Genomic DNA, 18,025 nt, shown 5'->3' with positions numbered 1-18,025 from the left:
GGGAAACAGATATTTGTTTGCAAGTGCCAAGACATTTGCTGTCCCTCCTTCTCTTCAGGGATAAATTGAGATGATTCAGTGTATGCTCCAACCCTAATTTTAATCCCATTTAAACAAATAATTGTGCCCTGCACCTTTACTCATTATAAATTCGCTCTCTCATGTATCTGTGGCCAAGGCACAGAGACTAGTTACTAACTAGAATAAATTGTACTATTCACATTTGTGGGAGGCAAAAAACCAACCACACACGTGTGGTCAGAAGGAAACCCACACTGCTGGTTAAACTAGAGCCAACTGAATACAGACAACCAGCACCTAAGACTGTAAAACAGTTCAGGAGGAAGGTATCTGTGCTGTTGGGGAGCTTTCGCCGCCCTGTTGCGGTTCGTGGGCAGTGTGTGGTACCTGCAGCTGGGGCTGGAAGTGCAGCCGTGGCTGGAGGGGAGGTTTCTGCCAGGCTCTGCTTGACTCTTGGCAGGAGCAGCACAGCAGGGCCGGAGGGGCTGTCGTCTCCTGGTTGGATTCACTCTGGCTCCCCAGCTGCGCTCCCCACTCCTGCCTGCCTGCACTGATGAGCATCCTCCCTACGGGAGGCTTTCTCCGGAGCGTGGTCGGTGCTGACTGACATCCTGAGAAGCCTCTAAAGAATTCAGAGATACTCAAAAAGTCTCTCTGCAAACTTGTGGTGTAGATGGGGCACAGCCTGGGTTGATCTCAGTGCCTGGTGTCTGCAGGAGAGGGATATCCAGTGTGCTGTGACTCCGGGGTGCTTGGAGTGGGCACCGCTGGGATCATCCCCTGCAGCTGCACAGGTGCTCAGCGAGGTCGGGCGTGGGATCCCTCCTTGGACTGCACCAGTGCGGGTGTGAGCCCTGGGATAACAGACCTTAGCTGTTGCCACAGCCTTTCTTTTGAAAGCCTGAGAGCACAGTCACACGATTTGTCATCAGGCCCTTCAGTCAAAAGGGCAAAGATGTGCTGGAAGGAGAGAGCAGCTTTCGGTGGATGGTTTTGTTGTGTGGTGCAGTGCAAGTCCTCAGATCACAGATGCTGGGTCACTGACAGTTAAACTTGAAAGGACTCTCGTGCAGCACATTTGTTGTAGGGGAACACTGGTGTACCAACAACAATTCTTACCGGGTGGCAAATACTTCTGTTTGCTTGCTTGTTTTAAAAGTCTCTTCTTGTTTAAAATGATGGATGCTGTTAGTAAAAAAGGAGCAGCATTATCATACAGCATGGAATACACATCTCTCCTAGGCAAACCATGCTGTTTGGCTTTCATCTTGCATAGTACAAAATCTATAGTTATTTTCTCTTTAAACCTTTCAGTTATTTCTGTCAGGTATTGATAAATGGAGAACTTCCTTCTCATCTCTCTTTCATGCAGTTCCCCTCAGTCCAATCACAAGCATGGTGCAGATTCATGACCAATGTCTATGATAATCAGGAATGTGCTTCATGTTCACCAGTGTGCTTTTACATTTGTGGGTGCTCTTTTTAGTTTTAAACTAATTATTTTTTTTTAAATTGTTCACTAATAAACCCAGAGCCGTAACTAATTGTACTTTGCCATAATGCATACTGTCCCCAAGAGATGGGAAACTTACTTAGCTGGAGCAAACCCCATCTCCAGTCTTGGGTCAGGTGGGACTGGCAGCTTCTTCAGCTCCAGGGATACCCACTGGGGTCACTGGGGCACACGAGCCCCTCCAAAACCAGGTGGATGAAGGCCCTGGGGGGCTGTGCTCACCGGACCTATGGAAGCTGTGATGTTTGCAAGTGCAGCATCATTTCCATTCACGGTGTTTGCATGAAATCTTGACTGTGAATTCATGAAAGGGACAGGGAATACATGCACCTTTCTGAAAATATCTCTATGTAGAATGGGATGTATTTCATATTTATGTCATTTGAATTTTCAGAAGTGTTAACTACTGTTCCTATTTAATTCAATAGGATTGATGTGAATACACAACACATTTGGAAGTCAAAAAATAATGCATGTGCATAGCTGTAGAACAGGTTACTCGATACTGTTTGTCACATGTAATTTATTGATTTTTCTTCCCTTCTTCTTTGAAGGCAGTATAAAATCCGGTGGCTGTTGGTTTTTACTGTTTGTTTATTGCTGAGTAATTTCAGCCAACATGTGTTTTTCAGCATTAGGTCTATTCATCATGAACATCAACTCATTAAAATTGTAAGCGCGTCACAGTTTTCCCACCTAGATCAAAATGAGAGTCTGGAACTGCCTACTTCTTTCTAACTTAACAAGCTGGTTTTATTTTCCTCTGCAACTTGCTCTAATAATATGACTAGCTTTAAGTTCCTCAGGCTGGAAAGCTTGGCAGTAAAATCCTGTGCAGGGCTGAGCTTTGAAACATGAGCTTTTTCTCAGGTTTGAAACATGGCAATTGTCTTTTCTGCTGAGCACTGATGGAAAATACTCATTTAGGAGCAGAAGTCTGTTCCTGGGAAAGTAGTTTTCATCTGTTACAGACAGGGACTGCAAACCCATTTTCTTAGAGGTCAGGTCACCACATAACATCAGTTGAAGATTGCATCATAGAAAGCCATCCTAGAAATGCAGTCACTTCTGGTGACCCCAGCCAGAAGACACAGAGCATTTTTGGTGTCTGGTCCCAGTTTTCTCACTTCTTAGTGGTTCTTTTGGCTCACAGTAGATACATAACACAAAAGTGGAAAGACAGTTCTGCAGAAATGGAATCCCCACTCTAATATTCTCAACCACCACCGAAGCAGATAGGTGGTTGTCTTAGCAGTAACACCAGCTTATTAGAGAAGTCTTAGCAAAACATATTTTGTCCTAGTTTGCCACTGCCCCAGTATTAAAGGCACTTGCTCCTCTAGACTGCTGCCCACACCATCAAAATGAGCTCTGACTTGATTCTGCACAAGCTGAATATCCTGTGGCAAAGTGCTGCTTGTCCTTGTCCATACTGGCTTCCAGAGCTCCCTGTTCACCATGCAGGATATGACCCTTAAATGAATTTTATGAATGAGCTAAATGGATTGTAATTGATGACTTAATCTTCACTTGAACATACAATGCAAAAACATGAAAATGAGCACAGTAAAGCATTAAATTAAATCACACCAGTCTGCTCTGTTCATGGAGAAAAGTCTGTCCCTCTTTACTTTCACCTTCTGCATTCTTTGAGTTTCTCCAAACAGCAGCTAGTCTGGGTGGCTGATGCTCAGTTATGGATATGCACTGAGGGGAAGAGCTTGAGCTGAGTGTGTCTGACCACATGTGCCTGAGGGTTCTCAGCAGAACAGCCTGAGAACAGGTGCCTGCTGTATCTTAGAGCTGCCCGATCAAATGGGGGAGAGGAAATAATAAATCTAGGAAACTAATCTCATGCATTTCGTCCCACCAGAAAGGCTGTCCCGCTGGCCACATTTCCACGAGTGGTTCAGTCTCCATGCTTGGGTGTGGGCTGTATGGGAAGCACCCTCCCTGCTAAAAACAGCAAAACATAAGGAAGGGAAAACATCTCTATATATAGATTAGAAAATGTATGAAGCAATGCATGTATTGCAGAGACTTTCATGGAGGCTGGTGCTCTTTACTGCTCCAGGCTGGATCTTTGGCTTTGCAAAGGGGGCAGTGCAGGGCCCAGGCCTGGCCCCACTCATGCTGTGATCAGGGCAGGCTCTGTAAATCTGCCCTAGGGTTTGCTCAAATCACTGCAACCACCTGCTTGTATCCCTAGGTTTAGATAAAAAAGGAAGCAGGCAAAGCTCTTAACCGCTGTGTGTTGTCTCTTTGTTTTGTATAATCAAGTGCTGAAATCATGATAAATGTTGACGTCAAGTAGCAAGAAGTGCAGAATATAATTGTGTGAGTGTAAGGCCAATGGGGTCATATGAGGTTTGTGCTGTGGCTAACATAATATGAAGAAATATTACTAACAATTAGCATAAGCATTACCATTTATTATAACTAATTTTATAACTAATTATTATAAGTAATAATTATTCTACTAGGATTATTTTCCTGAGGGCTTTATCATTCCTAGTGTTTGACAGTTGTTCGTGTCGTAGCTGAAATTCTTATTTTATAATATTCTCTCTATGTGACTCTTGCATCCGTGATGCGTGCGGGTGACTCCACATAGAGTTTTGTTTTTTCACATCTGTCTTACAATGTGCCTTTACCTAAATGCTCTGTAGGTATCAAAGCAGGCAAGAATGACACAGGACCCTCTAGGTAGCAGGGTAAGCATGAGCAGCAAGCTATTAAGATCTTTCTGTTATTTCATTGATGATTTTGTAGGTATCATCTTCCAATCTCGCTTAAAAAAGTCTGAATGTGCATTTGAACATTTCTGAAGAGCAAATTGCTAAGCAAAGTATATATATAATCCTAACATTTTGGTAGAAATAGGGTGAGTTATTATTGATTCACAGAGCACGACAAAACATCACTGCATGAATTAGCAAACAGCTGTTTCTAATTTGAGTTTAGAACTGTACACAGAGGAACTTGTTTTAGTGTTCACTCCTTTCATTTATAATGAATTTTAATTACCGCTACAGGTGAGAAAAATGTAGAAACAAGCTTGTATCTTGTGGAAGAAACAAAGGAGAGACAGATGCTAACAGATTTACAGTCTGTGATAAAAGGAATGTTTTGGTACACTTTACATGTAATTAGAGTGCAGCTGTTTTCAGTCCCAAGTCCATGATGCACAGCAGAATATAGTATCTGCTGCTTTTCCAAAGGGAGTAAAGAAAAACAGTGATTTAACTCTGAAAGCATTTAGCTTATTCCTAGATCTAACATAAAACTTTCTCCTCCAGCCCTATTATGCCATTTATTGAAGTGTGAAATAACTTGTTTAACGATATGTTAATTTTTTGTTACCAGCAAAATACAGACTGTTTGACATAAGAAAAATAATGTTAAAAATAGTTTCTGATTTTATCATCTGCATAGAATTACGGATCACCCTGTTGTGGTCATTACTGAGTCTTGATATCTGCTTATGGGAGACAAGGGCTCAGGCATGCATTACTGTGGCTTAACAAGTTTCTGTATATCAACTAAGCTTCAACAGACATCTTTGTGTGTACTTTTAACTTGCAGCATAAAAAAGACTAATTAGATGTATCTTTGATCACTACAGAAAGGTTTAAACAAAACCAGCGAGGTTTAAACTGTCTACATGTAACAGTTTATCTGTGGCAGACATCCCAGCAAGTTTAATGTTTGAAATTCTGCACTACATCTTGTGCTGATTTTGTATTCTAAATACAAAGTTTCTCTCTGCATGAGAAGAAAAATTAGATTATATATACTTTCCATTGAGCCAGACGTCTTTCTTGCCTTTTGAAAAAATTCACTAAAAAACAAATTGCAGTGTGAAACTGAGAAGTTGGGAAAAGAGTCACTAACCTTTGGGAATGTAGTCCAGCAAAAATGCTTACCTCAGAAGTGAATGATTAGGTATGACTGCATTTTTCTCAAGTCACAGAAAACAATGAAAGCACTGCCTGTGGTGCCACTTACATTAGCACCTCTTGGATTTTTATCCAACTTCAGGATAAAAATCCAACTGCAAACCAACTTCAGGTTTGCTTTGAACATGTTATACATATCTATCTATCTATCTATATATACATTAAAAATGGCATACTGCCTTAGAATACAAAACTATGAAGACTGTTTGGTGAAGGAGCCAACGTCGCTGAAGGCTGAAGCTGCATACAGAGTTCCTCAGAGCAGCCTGAACTTCCCAGGGCCTCCTCACTGCCTTGGCTAACGGTGGGTTGAGCAGTTCTGGGGGACAGTTGCATGATATTTTTTGAGGAATAATTACAGCTAAGTTGCAGATACCTTTTTCCCATTGTTTAGTGAAGTGTGTTTGAGTGTGCATTAGTGTGGGTTTCAGTCACAGCCCAGCAGTTACAGTCCCATTCAGACGTAGGTGCAGTCTCAGCACACAAAGGCTTTCACTGCCACAAGGGCTGGTGGTTCACAGTCTATCATTGCCTTTTGTGACACAACGAACAGAAATGTTCAGTGAAGCTGATATATGCATAGAAATTGAGTTTAGAATATTAATGATACTTTTAATTATTAGTTATAACTGTGTGGGAGAAGTGCAGGAAAATGGGACTAAACAAGCCAACAAAAAATTTAAGCAAAAAAGCTGTCACAGTCCACTGAAAATGTTGAAGCTTAAAAAATTTGCTATGTAAACTTGATTTGCATTATTTCACACCAGCACTGCAGTGTAAATGAGCAGCGTATGCTATGTGAGGTTCTTACAATAATCCATTGTGATGATCTATCATTGGCTTTAATACATAGTGCAGCAATGCAAAATTTGCTGTAATCAGTATTGAGGATTTTTTTAGTCCTTAATCTCTGTGTTTTAGTCTCATAGTTAAGCATCTGCAATAATAATAATTTTTGAAATTGGCAGCATTTCTATTGGGCCTTCCATCTGAGGATGTCTTGGGGTTTTCACAGCTATGCAGAAGTAAGCCCTACAATTTGCCCTTGAGGAGCAGATGGCTTTTTTTCTATTATGGAGATGAGGAACTGAAACACAGTTCAGAAGCGTCTTTTATGATGCCAAGCTTGTTTTCAAAAGCAAGTTACTTTTTGGGTGATAGAATTCCATCAACTTCCAATAGCTTAAAGCAATTCGAGTGCTTTGACCACCCTTAACTTGTGTGCCATGAAGGGGCTGGGAGAGAACCAGGAGTCTGAGCTTAAATCAAACAGCAATCCTTTCTTCAATAATTGATTTTGGGGTTTTGTATTTATTAATTTAACTGTTTCTCTTGCTCTAGAGGGATAAACATGATAGAAAAGAACACGTTCTAAATCTAACCTCCTTGGTTTACTGTCCTGCACAGAGATGCCTTCTGAGCTCAGGAGGGGAGTCTCAAAGTTGCCTCTTTGGCCAAACCCTGGAGTTTTTTTGATGCCTAATCTGGGTGTGCAGCCTCTTCTGAAGCTCATGGTGCTCAGTCTGTGTTGGTGGCACCCAGAGCTGGAATAAACTGGCCTCCCATACTGCACTGGCCACATTGCGACGTGCCCACGGTGTGCAGGGATGTACGGAGGCCCTGTGGAAGAGCCACCTGAACTCTCTACACGTAAGGGAGATGGAGTAGGGAGATTTCTTCCCCTGAGGGGAACCCGATGATGCTCCGTGTTGATAAACAGGAGGGTTTAGGCAAGGATGAACTTCAGGTCCAGGTCAGCAAATGTGGTGTCTGTGCAAACCTTTTGTTCTTAAGACAAAATGCAACTGGCTGGGGGATAGCCTGGGTTTGTGCAGCTCCCACCCATGAATGCTGACCCCCAGGGCTGGGGTGACCAGGCAGCTGAGCTGGCCTGTCCCTCTGCAACCCCTTCAAATGCAGCTCTGCTCAAAGTCTGGCGGAAACATAATGTTTCCAAGTAGCTTTGGGCAGGGAGATGGAGGAAAGCGTTTTGCAGGGACTGTGAAATTTTGTCTGGTTGATTATATTTCCATTAGCAAAATAACTCTGAAATAATAATTATATCAACGTCGTCAGTATATGCTGAGATGGCAGTGCTGCTTACTCCTGTCAATCTGTGATGTGCTGTTTGTCTCCTTTCTAAGAGAGATCACATTTTTTTAAGACTTCATTTTATTGTTTTAACTTCATGAGTATATTTCTGAACTTGGCTCATATTATCTGGAAGACAAATAGAGAATGAAGTATGATTTATACTACAGTTTGGCCAAATTGTTCTTATTAGAAGGAAAAATACATTTATTGAATGCATTGAGGCTGGAATTAGCTCTTCACTGATGATGATAAATGCTTGCAGTCCTGTAAACGTGCTGAACATTACGTTGCTAAATTACTGTACCACTTTGAGATTGATTATCAAGAATGGCCCTTTAAGCTTCATGACCTGCACATATATCCTGAGGACTACTGACATCCTGAAGCTTCCTTAATGCTCTTTTTTTCCTAATTAAACTTTTTATTGAATTTTCTTACCCTTTTAATACTTGTTTTGATTCTCTTATGCGCAAATGACAAAAGCCTTGCACTAGCCATGTGATTCTCTATTTTAGAACAGTCCCACTTTGCAGGATTAGCCATTTCTAATGACTTTAATCTCCTTTTTGAAAGTGATTTTTCTCATTCTGCTACATTCCTTTGATTGCATTAATGTAGAATTATTATTCTAACCACCATTGCTAGACATGTCACACCACATCTAAAATATATCTTCCCACTAAAATATTACTCTGGTAAAATACCTTAGAATTTCCTTCTCAGTTCATTAAAGGTCTTTTCTTCTATTTAATATGGCAAGTTAAAATTAACAGGGCTATTTTTCATTCCACAAAGAGATTAATGATAATGAGTTTTCCCTAATTTCTTCAGTTTAGGCATTTAGTAATTTAGTATCTTGTTTATAAGAAGTCCAGGCAGGTTGTTTCTCGGGCTTAAAGTTTTCTAATTATTTTAAATTTGTAAAACTATGAGAAAATGGTGCAATAAAAAGAGTGTAGAGCCTGAACATAAAAATAGGTGAAAGGTCCAAATCAAGCTAACAAAAGGAGACAGTCTTTGCTTTTACCTGTCTATGTAAATGCTTCCATTTTTATTACAAATCCAGCTTTTCAATCTGAGAAATGTTAATTTTTTTGAATCCAAATTATATGAGCACAGCAATGGCTTTGTGCTTCGCTCACGAAGTAATACTAATACCAGCTTTCTTGGATTTTGTTTTCTCAATGGCCCAATATGTTTGAAGAGCAGCAGCTGGAGGGGAAATGGCCCTATTTGAAGGTTAAGAGTGTGTTTTGAGGTAAATCAGTTCGTTTCAGAGGAAAAAGAGACTTTCTAAAGATTTGTTCAGTTTGTGTGGTGGGCCAATGTAATGGTTGGCATAAGTGCATATGGATGTAATGAAGTTAAAGCAGTTGGCCCAGCCTGTGTTACCACTGGATTTGGCCCATTGCATGCACGGTTTCAGAGCTGAACAATGAAGCTTTATTCTGTGGGGCCGTTTGGAGTGCTCTGGGTTCTCCCCAGCGCAGCCCTTCCTCTGTGTGCCGCTGCCCGGCGCAAGGCATGACAGCAGCCTGACTGTGAAAGAGAAGGTATTTAAAATGCACGTATTTTAAAAAAGAATTTCTGCAAATGGACATTTTAAATTATTTTAATCGCAGCCAGTAACCTCCAGCAGTAAGTAACACAATGGTGGAGTGCTTTTTCTCCTGTTGTTGTTTTTCTCCTTCCCCCCCTCCCTCCCCATAGAGAGCAGCAGCAGCAGCGGCAGCAGCAAACGCAACATGTGCTGCCCTAGTTCAGGCCCAGCATCCCCCTCGTGCTCCCCTTTGTCTCCTTGCCCCTGGAGGAGCCCAGCTGGTGAGAGGAGGGAATTAGGCAGCCCTGAGCTACCGGCACCTCCCCGGGGCCCCTAATCCGGGCGCTGGCAGCCGGCTGCCTCCTTCCCTCCGACGGCCCGTGGCCGCAGGTCCGTGGGGACGGAGCCCCGGATACGGCTGGCGGCGGAGATGGGGGGATGGCGGGGGCTCCCTGGGGGCTGAGCAAAGCTGTGCTGGCAGCGGGGTGGGCGGCGGAGGTGGCTTAAATTGGGAACATGAGGCTTTGTTGCAGCCGCAGAGAGAGAGAGAGCCATTCATGGTCGGGGGAGTGAAGCCTGAGAAAAGTTTACGTAAAAAATCAGGAGCTCGTTGCCTGTGTTTTAGGTTTGGGCTCCGCCAGACTCGGAGGAACTGGTTGAGCACAAAGACCTTGAGCATCTTAGAAGCGCGGGTGCTTGCTGAGAGTCGAGGTGCATTTTGGGAGCAGAAAGAAGCGTGTTCCCGGTGTCCAGCATCGCTCTGGAGCAGGAGGTTTAGTTAAACCGGGGAGCCGAGCTCTCTGGGGAGCACGGGGCGAGGGGGGTGGCCGCCTGACCTGTGCATCCTGAGAAACAGGCATCCGTGTCGTGCGGGAAAAGTTGTTCGGTGTGTGAATATCTGGTGTAGTTTTTTCCAAGGTAGCTCCTCTCTTTCTTTCCTGGGATGAAAAACAGGTCTTTGCCAAAGCAAACGGTGCCACAGGAGCTGCCTCGTACGGTGGTGATATCCTCATTAGCCGAGCCTTTCTTTGAGAGCTCCTCTGCCGTACATGTGCTCTCCTCCGCCTGGTGACTCTGTAGTTGGCAGGCACGAGGAGTGTGCGTGTGGCAGCCTACACACACAGTTGGGGATTTTTTTTTATTGGTTTGTTTTAGTAAAAGCTGAAGTAGGAACATTAAATGTTTTATAAGGACAGTGTATCTCGAGAACCAGTTCCTTTTCAGAATCTTCAAATGTTTATGTGGCCAGCGCCTTCCCTCATTTACATGAACTTTATTTTTGCTTCATTCTGTGGTTTAGTTTTATATCGGACTAGTGGTGTTTTTGTTTCTCTCAACACCTCTGCATTTGGTGGAATTAGGGTATTTAACTCTCTTCTGTTGCATGTTAACAACTCTGTTAATGAAAGCTGACAACATTTTATGTATTTTTTCTAAAATGACTATTTTGCTGCTGGAATTGGTGCTGTTTTTTGTTATAGTAATATTGAATTATAAAATATTTTCCAAAGCTTCATATTGAGCAAAGGAAATAGTTACTAAAACAGAAGCTGGGCCATTGTTGGTTTATCCTGAAGTTGATTCTTTTGTGATGTCTTTATGTGTCCAGTGGTGATTTTCCTGGGCTTTTTAAAATTTGGTTTTATACCAAAAGGGCAACATTACCTCTTATACAAGCGAATGTGGTAATGGTGCACATCTCTTCTCTGATTTTGTTCAGCTGCTTCAAATCTTACGCTTTTATTTCACCTACATGTTCGACTCTGCCTTTTAGCAGCCTTTAATTCTGTTACAGTTTTGAGACAGAATTGAAGGATTTTATTTAATGGAGGCATTACTTAAAATCATCTTGATGTAGCATTTAAAAGACCCACAAATTCACAGGTGATCACTTAACACTGTAGCTTTTTGAAATGTTTGTATTGCTTCGTTGCACATTGTGTTTTGCTTTCTTTATTCATTGTTTATTGCTTTACAGTACAGTGAGCAGGTGTTAAACCTGCTAAAGAAAAATGCTTTTTATTAAGACTAGGTCTTGGCATATTTGTGAATTATGTGTACAAATATATTTTTATTTCTCCTTCTCAAACCTCCTTTGAAATTCAAGAGGGTTTTTTGGGGGGTTTTTGAGTTGATTTTTTTTTTTAATGCTGTAGTAGCAGAAGCCCATAGTGTTGTTGAGAGCTTTGTCCTTATTTCACAGATGCACTGGGAATTGTTTTTAATCTCCTTTCTGCTTTCCCATTACAGATGGTGATGACGACCCACAACTCTCCTGGGTGGCTTCATCTCCCTCCAGCAAAGATGTTGCATCACCCACTCAGATGATAGGAGATGGGTGTGATCTCGGCATCGGGGAGGAGGAAGGGGGGACTGGCCTGCCATATCCGTGTCAGTTTTGTGATAAGTCCTTCATTCGCCTGAGCTACCTTAAAAGGCACGAGCAGATCCACAGTGACAAACTACCTTTCAAATGCACCTACTGTAGCCGGCTTTTTAAGCACAAGAGAAGTAGGGATCGCCACATAAAGCTTCACACAGGGGATAAAAAGTACCATTGCCACGAATGCGAGGCTGCGTTCTCTCGCAGCGACCACCTCAAAATTCACCTGAAAACCCACAGCTCTAGCAAACCGTTCAAGTGTACTGTTTGTAAACGTGGGTTTTCATCTACCAGCTCATTGCAGAGTCACATGCAAGCTCATAAAAAGAACAAGGAACATATGGCAAAGACTGAGAAAGAGGTGAAGAAGGATGATTTTATGTGTGATTACTGTGAAGAGACATTCAGTCAGACTGAAGATTTGGAGAAGCACGTAATGACACGCCACCCACAGCTTTCCGAGAAGGCCGATTTGCAGTGTATTCATTGCCCTGAAGTATTTGTAGATGAAAACTCGCTGCTCTCACACATTCATCAAGCCCATGCCAACAAAAAACACAAGTGCCCTATGTGCCCGGAGCAGTTTTCTTCAGTGGAGGAAGTCTATTGCCACTTGGACAGCCACAGACAACCTGACTCCAGCAATCACAGCATCAGCCCTGACCCAGTCTTGGGGAGTGTTGCGTCCATGAGCAGTGCAACGCCCGACTCCAGCGCATCGGTGGAAAGAGGTTCCACCCCGGATTCAACCTTAAAGCCTTTGAGAGGACAGAAGAAAACCAGGTCTGTTGACAGAGAGGAAGGCCAGAACTGGTCTAAAGTTACTTACAGCTGCCCATACTGCTCGAAGCGTGATTTCAACAGCCTTGCTGTTCTGGAGATCCATCTGAAGACCATTCATGCAGACAAACCTCAGCAAAGCCACACGTGCCAGATCTGCCTTGATTCCATGCCTACACTGTACAACTTGAATGAACATGTGAGAAAAGTGCACAAGAACCATGCCTATCCCATGATGCAGTTTAGCAACATTTCTGCCTTCCATTGTAATTACTGCCCGGAGATGTTTGCAGATATCAATAGCTTACAGGAGCACATCCGTATTACTCACTGTGGCCCAAACGCTACCACTCAAGATGGCAACAACGCTTTCTTCTGTAACCAGTGCTCCATGGGCTTTCTGACCGAAGCAACCTTGACTGAGCACATTCAGCAGACTCACTGCAATGTAGGAAATTCAAAATTGGATTCCCCTGTCATTCAGCCAACACAGTCTTTTATGGAAGTTTATTCATGCCCTTATTGCACAAACTCCCCCATTTTTGGCTCCATCCTGAAGCTTACAAAGCATATTAAAGAAAACCACAAGAACATTCCTCTGGCACACAATAAGAAGTCAAAAGCAGAGCAGAGTCCAGTTTCTTCTGATGTTGAAGTCTCATCCCCTAAAAGGCAGCGGCTTTCTGCTAGCGTAAACTCAGTGTCTAATGGTGAATACCCATGTAATCAGTGTGATCTAAAGTTCTCAAATTTTGAAAGTTTTCAAACCCATTTAAAGTTGCATTTGGAGTTGTTGTTGAGGAAACAGTCTTGCCCTCAGTGTAAAGAAGACTTTGATTCCCAGGAGTCTCTTCTGCAACATCTCACTGTACATTACATGACAACTTCAACTCATTATGTGTGTGAGAGCTGTGACAAACAGTTTTCTTCAGTGGATGATTTGCAGAAGCATTTGTTGGACATGCATACTTTTGTGTTGTATCACTGCACCCTTTGCCAAGAAGTTTTTGATTCCAAGGTATCTATCCAAGTGCATCTGGCAGTTAAGCACAGCAATGAAAAGAAGATGTATCGTTGCACAGCCTGTAACTGGGATTTTAGGAAGGAGGTGGATCTCCAGATCCATGTGAAGCATAGTCACTTGGGAAATCCATCCAAGTCTCACAAATGCATCTTCTGTGGTGAGACCTTTAGCACAGAGGTAGAACTGCAGTGCCACATCACAACCCACAGCAAAAAATACAACTGCAAGTTTTGTAGCAAAGCTTTTCATGCCATCATCTTGCTTGAAAAGCACTTGCGGGAAAAACATTGTGTTTTTGATGCGAGCGCTGAGAATGGTACAGCTAATGGCATGACCCCAACAAATAAGAAGACAGAAGGGGCAGATATCCAGAACATGTTGATGAAGAATCCAGATACTTCCAATAGTCATGAAGCCAGTGAGGATGATGTAGATGCTTCTGAGCCCATGTATGGCTGTGACATTTGTGGGGCTGCCTACACTATGGAGGTCCTCTTGCAGAACCATCGTTTGAGAGATCATAACATCAGGCCTGGGGAGGATGACTGTTCTAGGAAGAAAGCAGAATTTATCAAAGGTAGCCATAAGTGTAATATCTGCTCAAGGACCTTTTTCTCGGAAAATGGCCTGAGAGAGCACATGCAGACCCATCGAGGCCCAGCTAAGCACTACATGTGCCCCATCTGTGGGGAGCGTTTCCCATCACTCCTGACCCTGACGGAGCACAAAGTCACTCACAGCAAGAGTTTGGATACAGGGACATGTCGGATCTGCAAAATGCCGCTGCAGAGCGAGGAGGAATTTATTGAGCACTGCCAGATGCATCCAGATCTTAGAAACTCCCTCACCGGGTTTCGCTGTGTTGTCTGCATGCAGACAGTCACCTCCACCCTTGAGCTGAAAATTCATGGGACATTCCATATGCAGAAATTGGCAGGAAACTCTGCAACCTCGTCACCCAACGGCCAGGCCTTGCAAAAACTCTACAAGTGTGCGTTGTGCTTGAAGGAGTTCCGGAATAAACAGGACTTGGTAAAGTTGGATGTGAATGGCCTTCCCTATGGCCTGTGTGCTGGATGCATGACCAGGAGCACGAATGGACAGTCTTCGGGCTTGACTCCACAGGAGGTGAACGAGAGGCCATGTGGCAGTCTGAGGTGTCCAGAGTGCAGTGTCAAATTTGAAAGTGCTGAAGACCTAGAGAGCCACATTCAGGTAGACCACCGAGACCTGACACCTGAGACTAGTGGCCAAAGGAAAGGTACCCAGACGTCCCCTGTTCCCAGAGTAAGTACAGCTGAACTTGAAATGTTTGAGGCGTAAAATGTAGACCTTCAATGTGAGAACTGGTCTGTTTGTTTTTTTTTTAAACTGTCACACTGTTACTTTATCAAATTACTTGTGCTAGTAAAAAACCCAACAAAACAGGAGGAAAGATAGAGTGATGCACATAGAAAAATTAAAAGTTGTTCAGCCTCGCAGGGTCCTTGATTCCTAGTGGCAGCACATCAGATTTTTTACCATAGAACTGCCCTAGATTTAGCAACAAAAAGCTAAAACACTTGAACAGTGGAGATTGAGTTTATCCATGAGCTCCGATTCTACTGAACTGGCAGATCTGGAAAAGCTGGGGCAATTTAATGAGAAAAGGAGATGCTGAATACCCAAAACAACAACAAAAAAAATCTAATCTGTCATATATGAGAAAGGAGATTATTTTTTACTAGGGAAATAAAAATGAGCAGGAGGATACAGGAACTCCTGAGGAAAAATGTAGTGAATTCCACTCTACCCCCCAAATTCTCACGTAAAACAAATTACTATGCTAAAGAGCTTGTCCTTATGGATGTCTGTCAGAGCGAATGGTTTGAGGTTACTTGGATGTCTGTGTGCATACATGTGTGCATGCATGTACGTGTGTATGATTTTAAAAGAACCTGCTTCATGGCCCTTCGGTAAGTTTAGTTTTTTAGCAAATCTGGACACTGTTGTCTAATGCAGAGTACATATAAGTGTGCTGTCCTTGACTGTTCACAGATAGCCTGCTTTCCCATTTCTTCACTTACAAGTTATTTGGGAACATGCAGATCCAAGTAAGGTTCCAGAAGCCTACTCAGGAGATTAATATCATTTGCAGTTTATAGTCTTTTAAAATTATTTGTTGACGTTTTGGTTCAAGAATGGGCCAAGTCAGTCCTTCCTCTGTCAGGAACAGATGGAATGAGAAGTGGATTTTGGAAATCTTCTCAGGAGACCAACAGCAGACACATCTGAGTATTGATATCATCTGACATTTTTAATTAAACATGATGGGGTGAGATTTTCAAAAGTATCTAAGGAAATTAGGCACCCAACTCCTAATGAATAATTCCAGCCGTAGATGCCTGTTTATGTCAATCTGCTAATTAAAGCACCCATAAACACATCTTACTGAATTAAAAGAACCTGAAAATACCATTCAACTAGAACACCAGAGGCTCAGTAAGTAAAAGGAGACCCTAAGTATGTGCTGAGGATGTAGGCTGAGATGCCTCCAGCAGAGCTGGTGCAGGCTGTGTCCTGGCAGGACGTGTCAGCTCTGGCCGAGCTGGGCTGTGCAGGGACACACTGGCACTGCCTCAGTGCCCTGACCCAGGCTCCTGAGACAATCCCACAGAAAGTTTAATTTCGTTTATATTTTTTTTTCTCTGTTAGTAAAACAACTGGATATTTTCCCCTCTGGGTGTGGTGAATTTGTGACTAGGCCTCCAGGCACACACACCTAATTTTGCAGAAGAATAAGAAATGGAAATATCCCTCCTTTGGTGTGATACCTTCTGAGAGTTCAGCTGAGGTTCTTGCTAGGTCATTGTCCTTCCTTCTCCTCCTCAGGCCTTTATTTCCTTCTAAATTCTTTAAAAACACCTCTGTTATCTTAGGTAGGACTAATTCATATTGCTATGCCTGTAGCCTACAGTATTACCTTTTCCTTCCTATGAGCTAGCGGGACACGTTGCCATTTTCTGTCTTATTTCTTGCTTTAACTCTTTCTATTCATTGACAGCTTCCATACTTGTTCTCTCAGGGAAAGTTTTAAGCTCTTCAATAAGGTAAATGCTTTGGATTTCATCCCATGAGGAAAGTTCTGAGCTCCTTTGAAGAAGATAATGAAAAGTAGCATTTGTGACGATGGCAAATGGTGCCTTCAACCTGTGTCTATGGCCTGCACATATGCTAATATCAGAGACCTTTGTGGTATGCATCCCAGGAACAGATATATTGTTATTAGGAATAATTCATTATCTTAGCCTTCATTATAGGTACAAGACCTGAATTCTGATATCAGTTCACTTGAAAACTATTGGTGTTTCACTCAAGTTTCTTAAGGCAATGAGTGCCCTTTGTGTCTGCCTGGTACAGGGATTTTCAAAGAATTATACTGTCTTTTAAATGGTGATATATCTCTGTATTTCAAGAACAGCATTTACTTAACTTCATTGGCTTCATAGCAAAGCTAAGTAAGTTGAACATGATCTCTCTTGTCATCTTGTAAGGTGCTGTGCACAGGTAAGATACCACTTAACTGGAGCATTGTTTAGCATACAGTGCATGTAATCTGCACATGTCCAGAGAAGAGCTACTTCTCTCCACTTCTTGAGCACTTCTACATTTCTTTTTTCAAACACCTTATTGATTTTTCTTTCTTAAATGGAAAAACAGTTGAAGATTAGGATGAGGTACAGTCAGAATGAAAGTATAGGTAGATTAGATTTTAAGAAAGAAGAAAATAAATATTAGCCCTTGATGAACAAAGAATATTCAGGAAGAAAAAAAGAGAGCAGGAGAAACTGAACAATTTCTTTTTATTTAAGTTTATGTATATGTGCAAGTGGATATAGAACCACAAAGAAAGTATGACTATTTTGTTACATTTTGATTTGATGTTTTACTATTGAATTATTTGAGATTTCATTCTGAAAATCAGTTGGAGACAGCTAAATGAGTATTGAAAACCACTCAGAATTGCTTGGCAGTTTTGGAGTTTGGTTCTTTTTTATCCATAAGAATGAAAGAAAAGACATAACTCTTGAAAATCCTGCTGCATTCTGTCTTCCTCGTACATTTTAGAATGGCAAAGAAACGGGAAGAAATATCTGGGAATTGATCGCTTTTGTTACTGGATGCCTACCTAGGATCCAGTCATGTTGGTCAATAAGATAGATTCCCAGGCAGGCAAAGTTTTTGCCTTGTGCATATGGCAACAGCCACTTTGGAGGATTTGTTTTCAGGAGATTTTAATTGAAGTCAATAGTCTTCTGTAAGAAGCATCACTAGGAGGAATAAATAAAATACATCTTAGTAGTAAAAGATTGCTCTAACATCAATTTGTGTTTAATTCTTATAGTTTTACATGAGCTCTTCTGTTTGGATAGGACTAAAAAGTTTTTTTTTCAGATGAGCATCACCAGTAGAGGCACCATTCAGTATCTGACACATGTATAGTTCAAGATCGTTTTTCATTCTATTAAGATCTCATCAGAGGTAATGCTTTCCTGTTTTTCTGAACTTATTTCTATGCATGGCACCTTCAGTTTTGAATACATTTTATTAATTCCTTTTCACATCCTTTCTAGAGGAATATGCATATCTCGAGAAACATAACCAGTTGTTTAGTATTGAGATTTCTCGTTTCCCAGTACTGGATGCAGTCACATTTCAAGCAGTTCTTTCT

At 42.0% G+C, this 18,025-nt stretch overlaps 1 protein-coding gene across 5 annotated transcripts in view; it reads left to right on the top strand.

The window, feature by feature from the left end:
- The window catches only part of ZNF423 (zinc finger protein 423), a 234,895-nt gene that overhangs the window by 125,818 nt on the left and 91,052 nt on the right, over window positions 1-18,025 (top strand). For all 5 annotated transcript variants that reach the window (XR_001875017.1, XM_017816098.1, XM_017816097.1 and 2 more), the window contains one exon: window positions 11,378-14,601. Coding sequence is in view for 4 of the 5 variants with exons in the window: in XM_017816098.1 (XP_017671587.1) it covers window positions 11,378-14,601 (3,224 nt within the window). In the remaining variant the exon portion in view is untranslated. The remainder of the gene's footprint in view (window positions 1-11,377; window positions 14,602-18,025) is intronic.

This window comes from Lepidothrix coronata, unplaced genomic scaffold, assembly GCF_001604755.1.
Source record: "Lepidothrix coronata isolate B3197 unplaced genomic scaffold, Lepidothrix_coronata-1.0 Scaffold54, whole genome shotgun sequence".
Classification (NCBI taxonomy): Eukaryota; Metazoa; Chordata; class Aves; order Passeriformes; family Pipridae; genus Lepidothrix; species Lepidothrix coronata.
Note: the sequence above shows the minus strand (reverse complement) of the source record. Positions and strands in the feature narration are given on the sequence as shown.